Source organism: Mus caroli, unplaced genomic scaffold (assembly GCF_978045245.1).
Source record: "Mus caroli unplaced genomic scaffold, Mus_caroli_1 scaffold_8, whole genome shotgun sequence".
In the NCBI taxonomy this organism is placed as follows: domain Eukaryota; kingdom Metazoa; phylum Chordata; class Mammalia; order Rodentia; family Muridae; genus Mus; species Mus caroli.
Genome location: NW_028227263.1, coordinates 10,745,001 through 10,755,000, shown reverse-complemented (window position 1 = coordinate 10,755,000; position 10,000 = coordinate 10,745,001). Strand labels below are relative to the sequence as shown.

Below are 10,000 nucleotides of genomic sequence, written 5' to 3'. Positions count from 1 at the left end.
TGAACGACTCAAGGCCACCAGCACAAGACAGCCCCCCTCAAGCCCTGTCTGTTTTGCGGCTGTCTGCTACATCCTTGCAAAGTGGTGTTTATGAAGTTGCTGCAGGCACTGATTCTTTGTTGGCTTCAGTATAAAAGAACCCATCCACACCTTCTCTTCTGGATGTCCACAAACTAAACAAGACACTCTAAAAGACCACGCCGTCAGCCTTTGCAGACACTCATTATTAAATGTCACCATAAATACTTTCTAGTTTTTCAGACCAAGTCTGAGGGAGTTGAAGCAGAACATTTGAAACCAGAAAGAAATGAATTTTATTTAGTGCCCACCCCCTTTTTTTTCCCCAGTAGAAACACAGGGTGACTAAGTGGAACTCCTTGATCTCTTTGGAGTTGAAAGGCAGTGCTAATATCTGCAAAGAACAATGGACACCGAAAATCTATAGAGGAGAGTTACGGGACAAGTTGCTCACCAGCCCTGTATGTTCTCATGATTGTGTGTATACACATATGCATGACATGTGTGTGGAGGTCACTCTTCAGTTGTCATGCCTTTAGAAAAGATCTATAGTTGGTCTGGAACGTTCCCAGGTATGCTAAGCTAGGTAGCCAAGTATTTTCTAGGGGTCTACCTGTCTCGACTACCCAATCTCACGTCATGTGACTTGCATCTGGCTCCTGAAGCCTTCCACAGTGGAGCCCAGGTACATTCTCAGTCTCCTTACCCCTTTTCCTCTCCATATGCTTCCATTCGAAATATGGACATATATCTGTTGAACATATTTCTAGTGATTTTGAAAATTAAGGCGAAAGGCTCCTGCATAGGTCAGACTGGGACATTTGTAAAATGCTTATATTTTTCTGTTACATGTCAGCCTCTGTGGGGAGGGGTTTCTATATTTTCTGCCAACTGGCTTATGTCATAGGCTCATCTTAATGCCAGACAGTTCTGATACTTTCTACAGAGCCGTCATGCTGTCACATGGAAGAATGCCAGCCACTGTGATATCCCTCCATTCTCTTTGGCAGTAGATTGTCCCTCACTTTCACCTGCGCCATGCTATCTTGACTTTTCCAGAATATTTAAAATATAGTTATATTCTCTGGCCTCCTGGGTCCCCTGTCTTCCTTAGCCCAGTGCGTCTGGGATCTGCCTGCCTGGGTGTAACTCTGGATTCTTATTCATTGTATGGATTAATTTCTTGAGGAACTTTTGGGCTACTCCTTGGTTTTTTTATTGGTTACTAATAAATAAGGCTGCTGTGAATTATTCTATGCAGGGTTTCTGTGATTCTAACGCATAGGGATGCACTGATGGGTCTTGTGGATTCTTCCTGCCTCACTGCAACAAGCTCTCAGGACTGTTTCTAGCTTTGTTTCCTTATTTTTGTATTTTGACTAGCAGCACAGAGATGCTGAGTATCCCTGAAGACTATGGCCTCCTTTTAGCAATTCTGTGAGCTGGAGTGGTCCCTCTCTGGGGTTTTGCTCTACATTCTCCTGATGGTAGTGGTGAAGAGATCTTCTTTCTCCTCACTCCCTCCACTCCCCTTTCCTTCCCTTCAGTTCCTCTCTTTTCTTCTCCTTCCTCCCTTCCTTTCTTTTCTTTCCCCCAGCTGCCCTTGATCTTGCAAATACCCTTGAACTCCTCATCCTCCAACCTTCTTCAACTTGGAAGTTCTGGGAATCCAGGTGTGCACTGCCATATCTGGCTGTGCTAAGCATCTCTGCAAACACTGTTTCTTTACTTATCTTTCCTTAGAGAAGGACTTCTACCACTATTTTGCCCCCTGCCCCTTTTCTAAAGTGCTGAGTTTTCTTGTTTTCTTATTGAGTTTCTGACTCTGTGAACATGCTGGATTGGATGAAAATCTCTGCCAGATGGGGGTTCACAGCCATCTTCTCTCTGTGTGCAACTCCTGCCTTGTTACCCAAACTGCGTCATTCAGAGATGTGGCTGTTTGTTTTGAATGTTTGACTGTGCAGTTATTATTGTGTGTGAGAAATTTTAGTTTGGCCCCAAGTCCTCCTCCTCCTCCTCCTCCTCCTCCTCCTCTTCTTTTTCTTCTTCTCTTTCACCTTCTCCTCCCCCTCCCCTCCCCCTCCCCCTCTTCTTCTTCTTCTTCTTCTTCTTCTTCTTCTTCTTCTTCTTCTTCTTCTTCTTCTTCTTCTTCTTCTTCTTCTTCTTCTTCTTCTTCTTCTTCTCTTTCACCTCCTCCTTCTCCTTCTCCTCCTCCTCCTCTTCCTCCTCTTCCTCCTCTTCCTCCTCCTCCTCGAGTCAGGGTTTCTCTGTGTAGCCCTGGTTGTCCTGGAACTCACTTTGTAGACCAGACTGGCCTCGAACTCAGAAATCCACCTGCCTCTGCCTCCCAAGTGCTGGGATTAAAGGCGTGCGCCACCACTGCCCCATGGTTTTGAGCTTTCTTAGAGTCCCTTGAAGATATTCACATGAGTCGGATGGCATCAGAAGCAGAGCTCTGTGTGGCACCTGTGCTAGAGTCAGAGATAGGATGTGACAGAGCCAGGTCAGAACACTGAACTTCCCTATGCTTTCCCAAGCAGGATGTGGTCAACGGGAAGCGTCTCTAGCTTCTCCCGAATTCACACTCATATCTAATGTTGTCAAGCACCCCCTGTGAATAAGACAAAAGTCACTAACCTGTGTTGTCTGTTTCTTCCTCTGACACCTCTCACTTCTACACAGGATGCCTCCTAGAGGTAAGGATAAAGGCTGTAAGGGTTATAGTGCTCTGTTTGGCCGTGTACGAATTGAGTATATCCTTGGGATTGCTAGAGTTATATTCATCTATCCATCCACCCATCCACCCATCTCTCTAGTGTGTATGCTTGTGTGTGTGTGTGTGTGTGTGTGTGTGTATGTATACATACTTGTCAGAGGGTATGTGTGAAAGTCAGAGGGCAACTTGCAGGAGCTAGTTCTGGCCTACTATCATGTGAGTCCAGACTCAGGGACTTGGGGTTTGTTTGAACTCAGGTCATCAAGCTTGACAACAAGTGCCATGACTCCACTAAGTCATCATACTGGCCCACTTCTGCTTTGAACTTTTGCTGAAAAGGTCATACCACTTTCCATAATGGCTGTGCTATTGTACACTCCTGTCTGTAGTGAAAAAGGTTCCTGTCCCCCTGCAACCTCACCAGAATTGCTGTTGTCTCTGTTCTCAGTAACAACCATTCTGACTGGGTAAGAGGGAGCTCCAAGTAGTCTTAATTTTCATTTCTCTCATGCCTAGGGATGTTGAGACACCTATAAAAGTATGTATTGGACATTCACTTTTCTTCTTTTGAAAACTATCTTTTCATTTTGTTAGCCCATTTGTTGACTGGCAGTTTTGTTGATTGGCAGTGTTTTGTTTGTTTAATTTCTCACAAAACAAGGAATTCAACAGATTACTGGATAGTGAAATTGTGGTTTATGTACCCAGTCGGATTTTATTCAGTAACAGAGAAAAATAAAATCATGAATGTTGCAGGGAGATGGATACATCTGGAAAATATATTAAGTGAGAGGACCCAGAACCAAAAAAAACAAATATTGCATGTTGTCCCTCTATGGGGATACTAGCTTACAATGTATACACACACACACACACACACACACACACACGTACGTATGTATTGTATTGTATGTATGTATTATGTATGTGTGTATGTATGTACATATGTAGGAGTGACTGTGGACATATGTTGTGGACCACAGAGGAGATCACTAGAGGAGAAGGGCTGAACAAGGTGATTGTGCACAGGAGGGAGGAAGAGAGGAAGGAGACCCCAGGGCAAGCAGAGTGGGGGTCAGTCAGGGGATAGAAGAGAAATGGGGAGGATAATTAATAAAAATTCTGTACTGCAATTTAATAGTGTATATACTAATTTAAATTTTAAAATAAAATACTTGAGTGGGCAGGTCTTACATGGTGAACGGCAGGTAATAGAATAGACTCTGTTCCTGCACTTGAGCTATGAGGTTCTGGGCTTTCTAGAACAGGGCTTCTTCACCTCTTTGGGCTAGCAGCCCCTTTCTCCTGAGGAATTTTGAAGTGACCTCAGGTATCCAGGAAGGTGAAGCAGGTATCCAAATGAATCAGGTACCGAGGATACACTAGAAATCTATTTGAAAACAATTACCAGGCACATATAGAATTTCCCCATTCCTCCAAGAGCAAAGCAAATATGCATATTAATGATAGGTATGCACTTGTTTGTATATCTCAGTACAGCCCAAAGATACGCTAATGAGATGCTTGCCCAGGAATGGTAGCAGGAAAATATCACAAGTCTTTCCTTCTGTAAATTAAGCCAGTGCATTTCTGTAATAGCAGAAATTGTTATTACAGCAAAAATACAGTGATTCCTTAACATGTAATAGTTTGGGATCTGAATTGTTTTCCTTGTGCAGAGCTCCTGACCCATGTGTGGTGTGATAGCATGCTCAGTGCACAGTAGGTGTGCATGGTGTGTGTGCAGAGCCAGGGTTGTAGTGAAGCCCTGAGATGTAATCTGGGCAGACACTGCCGGAAACACCCACCGTCTCCAGGCATAATGCATGCTTGATTTTTGAGTCAAGTTTTGGGCCTATGTGTATTCAAAACTTTTATGGTGGCCAGACTTCTTCAGCGCCCCCCCCCCCCCCCATGTTCAGGTGTGAGGACCTAGATGGAGATACTGCCTATAGTTTAAGAAGCTGAAAGACACAGAGGCGAAGGCCAGAGATGAGTAAGATTGAAATGGTCTTTCACTAAAGGACACAGACAGCAGAAAGACGTCTTTAGAGTATAACAGACCTGCTTCCGTGGAAGCCCACAGAGGATTTGGCCCAAAGGTATTTTTGTAGGGTACTGGTATTCATTTTGTTACAGTTAGAGACAAATATATCTGCTGAGCTCACAGTGTGGGCACTTAGTTTTACAAGTTATACTTATTGGCGTCCATTATGTTACCTTTCCCCCCCTTTGGCCCTATCGTGGTACTTGCATGTATGTTTAAAGGACAGATCATTTGGTCTTGGATAACCAATTGGTATGCTCTTCCCTAAGGAAGACCATGTCTTCTCTTGTGTTTTCCTTGGTTGCTCATGTTCTTTGTCTAGTGTTGAGTCCCCACGAGCTTCCCCATTGACTTTAGAATGCCTCTTGGTGTTGTCTTTGTTCGGGTAGCTATGGTGTTGAGACTACATGGGTACTACTGTTCTCGAAAACTCCCTGTTCTGTGACTCTTATAATCTTCCATTCTCTTTTTTTTAATACTTTTTTTTCTTTTTTCTTTTCTTTTTTTTTTTTTTTTGCACAAGGATACAAAAGAGATGCCCATTTAAGGGAATGGGATTTTGTTTTATTCATATTTGTCACTGTGGTGCAGCCTCATCAGGAACAAGGGTCTCATCTTGGATTTTCTGCAGACCTTTATCAGAATGACAAGATTATGTTAATATTTGCCTCCTGGAATTCCGCTCACCAACCCTCTTTCTGGCTCGCAGGGGGCAGCACTGAAGTACTTGCCTACAATTGTCAACGATGTGAAGTTGGTGTTTGATCCCAAGGAGCTCAGGTAAGCTTCCTGGAAGCAAACATGTGCTGTGCAGCTTGTTGTCAGATCACTGAGATTGGAGGATGCTGTAGGCTGCCTCAGACCTGCCGAGCTCAATGCCCTGGATTGTGTGGAATCAGTGCTGTGGATTCTGGTTTTTTATGGAGAAGGCTTTACCTGTCAACAGCTACTACGTGGGTGGTTGTTGTTGGAAAATTGTTTACACTACAGTGGGACTGTGATCCGATGTTATCTCTGTTTCTTTGTCTGTCGAGGGAGAAAATGTTTATTATGGCTCACAGTTTAAGTTACAGCCCTGCACGGTGGGGAAATCAAGGCACCAGGAGCTAAAGGTCGTGTTGCATCCACAGTCAAAACAGAGATGCCAAGGAATACATGCTAACACCCAGAACTCTTTCTCTGCGTGATGTGGGCTGGGAGCTCTGCCCAAGGAGTTGTCTCACCCACAGTTAAGACCAGCCTTCCCATATCAATCTATGTCACCAAGGCAACCCTTTATAGGCATGCTCAGAGACCTGTCTCCCAGGTGATCTTGGCTCTTACCAGATTGACAGTTAACCCTAACCAACACAGCCCAATTTTTCCATTTTATATACTTTTACTGTTTGGGTTTTAATATGTGGTGGCTGACTTAGTTTGAATTTTCTGCACCTACAAAAAATTATATGGGATCTTTTCTCCTCTCCTGGTATCTCCCACAGTATTAGAGGACAGGATAATTTCTCTCTGAGCCCTCCTAAAGGAAGGGTTCTGAGCCACAGTCATCATGGTCAGAAGTTGCCATCTATAATGATGATGACAATGAGGATGACTACAATGATGATGACGGCAACAACGAACCTTCTGAGGGGGTGATCATTGGGCATTCAGAGTGGACTATTAGCCTAGGGACCAGATCTTCCCTTCTCCGTATGTGCCCCTTTCCAGTGCTTTTTGTTGTCTAATCGACAGATGCCATGGCTTTCTGACAAGTGCTTTGATGGTGTGTTTAGCCTTTGATACCTCATGTGAGCCCAGCAGCTCAGTACACCTGCTTTATGTTTGACACAATGAACTATGTGTCAGAAATAGCACCATTTGTACTAACCAGACCCTCCAAATATCTTAAGAGGACATTTGTCCCCGTGGGGTCATTTTTCCTTCACTTTATATCCACCTTAAGCCATTAATATCTTGAAATTGAAGGGCCAGGGGCTCTTGGACAGTACTCTCTCTGATTTGCCTGAGATTTAGTGTCCAACAGGGACACACTTATTTCCTGCTTCCAAGGCATTAGGGTTCTAGCTTAGCAGGCTCCAAGTGGTCAAAGTGAAACCTATGTGACCCAGGATGTTGGTTTCTTCAAGGTCCTTTTCTTGGAGTGTGGCTTTATAGGGTTTTCCCTGGACCAGCCCCACACATGATCCCTCTACTTGTTCGATGTCAAACCCTAAGCCCTTCCTGAATCTTCTTAATTAGACACGACAGCCTAGTGTCTAGTTTTCATGAACCTTCAAGGGATCCAAGTGAAGCATGGGGCTGATGACAGTGAGAGGATATGGAGAGGCTTGTCTGTTGTGAGCCAGAGCCATGACCAGTCCTGTCCTTGATAGCCCATGGAGGGACACCATCCCTGCTTGGGATTGGCAGTTGTACCATTAGCTTGAAGCTCTGAGGAAGTCCTATTTCCCCTGGGCCATGTGTCTTCACTTTCTGCTCTGTGCCTACATGAACTTCTTTAATGCCTTCTATACCAGTTTTACAAATGACCTTAAAATCACAGACACACACACAAACGATATTTAGAAAATCAATTTATGTCTTGTCTCCTTTCCATGTGTTTGTATGTGTGTGCATGCTCTCATGAGTATTATAAGAGCCATGCCATTATATATGTGGGTGAGTGGGCAGGCACATGCCTGTGTGTGTACGTGTGTGTGTGTATGTGTGTGTGTGTGTCTGTGTAAGCCCAATATTAATGTGGATTTTCCTCTCTGTTGATTTTTCATTTTGTTTCATTGTGGCAGGGACTCTCAATCAAATCTGGGGTTCACCAACAAGCCTATTTTTGTTATTAAGCTTACTCTGAATTCCCCACCCCCCTCCTTGGGATTGCAGATGAATGGTCACCCTCTGCATTGTGGGCAGGGGCACTAGCACTGAAGTGAATTCTAGGGTTCCAAACTCAGCCCTCTTGCACATATACTCACATACACTCAAATAAACTTATATGCATACACTCCCTCACACATATGCACCCTCACACATACCCTCAAACAAACATTCTGTCACACACTCACTCACACAAATCCTCTCTCTGTTTTTCTCTCTGTTTCTCTCTCTGTTCCTCTCTGTTTCTCTCTGTGTCTGTCTGTCTGTCTGTTTGTCTCTCTCCTCCCCCTTTCAGGTCAGTGGTGTTTTTTTGTTTGTTTGTTTGTTTTTATAACCTGCTTCTGCACTTAAGATATCTTGTTTTCCTGAGATGATGTCTTCCACATAGAATAGTTAGGAGTGCCTCTGATGCCATCACATCCCATGCTGGACCATCATGTATTTAAACTACTAACATAGGCATCTGCTAGGTGTTCTCACAAAGTGTCGTGCATGCACAGAGACCTGGTTTGATGTTAGCCTAATTTTGCTTGACCTTGGTAACTCAGCTGGTAAGTTCCATAGGTTCAAGGTGAACATGGTCTTTTTGATTACAGAGAACATGCCCCAGTTGATTGTGTCCAGTTTTCATCATGACAGAATATGCTAGGATATTTGGGCAGTTGCTCACTTCTTGAGTATTATAAAAAAATGCTACTTTCTTTAAGTCTTGTACAAGTTTTATATATGTGTACATATTATACATTATATAATATACAACACATTGTAATATGCTTTTACATTTTTAGGAAACTCTCAGACAAGGCCCCTTTCCATTCCAACCCACGTAGCTTGAAGGCTCTAATATCATCACATTCTTACCACACTCATCATTATATGTTATTTGAATTTTACCCACTCAATCTATTGTAAAGTACAAACCAATGTTTTAAAACACACAATTCTCAGGGTGGTCTTTGGGCCTGGATTCTATTAAGGCCTCGATCAATCCTGGTTTTGATATTTCAAGGCTCTCTCCCACCCTGCTGATTGTGCACCATCTTGGGACAGCATGGGTTGCTCAGGCTGGCTCTGCTTCTGATCAGTGTCACTTGCCTTTCTCTCCTCATAGCAAAATGTTCACAGACTTCATCCTGAATGTCCCTGCGGGCTTGCTGACGGTGCAGAAGCTCTTCTGCCTGATTGAGATCGTTCACAGTGACCTCTTCACACAGCATGGTGAGTGGATCCCTGGGATTTAGCAAATTGGTTGGTTGTTCACTTAGTTCTCCTCGTTGCCCTAAGGAGGAGAGGTGCCTCTCAATTCAAACAGCTTGCTTGCTCTAGGCCGGCTTCCGCCCTTTCAAGAGAAGGGCAACTGTATAGGTAATAAGCCGTTGAGAGTGGAGGGGGCAGAGTGGGTTTGTAATTTGGGAGCACATCAGTGTCCTGTCTAATCAGCATACATTGTAGCTCTTAAAATGTGCCATTGTCTGTCCTGGGGAGGCAATCACTTACATCCTAGCGGTGATTGCGAGGGCGAAAATATCCAGGTTTTTTTTTTAAATTTAGAAGTAATGGCTCTGTCTTATTCTAACTCCTGGTTTTTGACAGAACTTCCTCCAATCTCGTTCTGAGTCATGAGGACCCTAAAGACTCTTGTATCCCCCAGAACCTTCTATTCCTCTTCATTAGCTTCTCCTCCCGTTTGATTAATCATTTTCTATGTGGACAGATTAAATTAATATTTTACACCTGCCAAGCAATTTTATTGAAAGCTCAAAACCTTTGCATAATCTCCAACCTCTGTCATTTATCGGGGCCGACTTGAGGTCTGGTGGGTGACAGCCTGTCTCTGTAACACAGATTTATTCTCTTCCATTTGTGACCAGACGGTTGGTGGCTCCATTCTTCTCCTTCTGTCCTCAAGCACAGAGCTGTTTCTTCTCTCCCTTGGGCTGTTTTGGTGAAAGTGCAGTCTCCGCTAGTCCTGCTGCTGTGCTGCTGAGCTGTGTGTTTGCTGGTTTGTCTGTTTTGATCTAACTCTGAGAACTCTCTGCCATGTGTATGGGGGTCGGGCTTGGTTCTTTATCTGAGTGGAAGGGTTCTAACCTCTCCCCTAAAAAAGGGAAGAGATCAAATGTGGTGACTCTCTAGCACCTTTCCTCACTCTCCTCTCTGGGGCGGAGTCCCTTTATATCATTTATGAAAGTCCTTATTGAGTCACATGATCTGGATGGAGCTCTAAGTTCTGACATCTGTAATTCAGGCTTTTACTCAAGAATGTGAATGGTTTGATATCTGAGGTGTCTTCAAAAGCTATAGGATACCATGGTGCCCATAAAAAGTTGCTAAGAAGGTGACCA

General features: G+C 43.8%; 1 protein-coding gene across 2 annotated transcripts in view; it reads left to right on the top strand.

The window, feature by feature from the left end:
- Positions 1-10,000, top strand: part of Dock1 (dedicator of cytokinesis 1) — a 502,179-nt gene that overhangs the window by 174,288 nt on the left and 317,891 nt on the right. For both annotated transcript variants that reach the window (XM_021168435.3, XM_085841214.1), the window contains exons 24-25: positions 5,494-5,564; positions 8,767-8,873. In XM_021168435.3, coding sequence (XP_021024094.1) covers positions 5,494-5,564; positions 8,767-8,873 — 178 coding nt within the window. The remainder of the gene's footprint in view (positions 1-5,493; positions 5,565-8,766; positions 8,874-10,000) is intronic.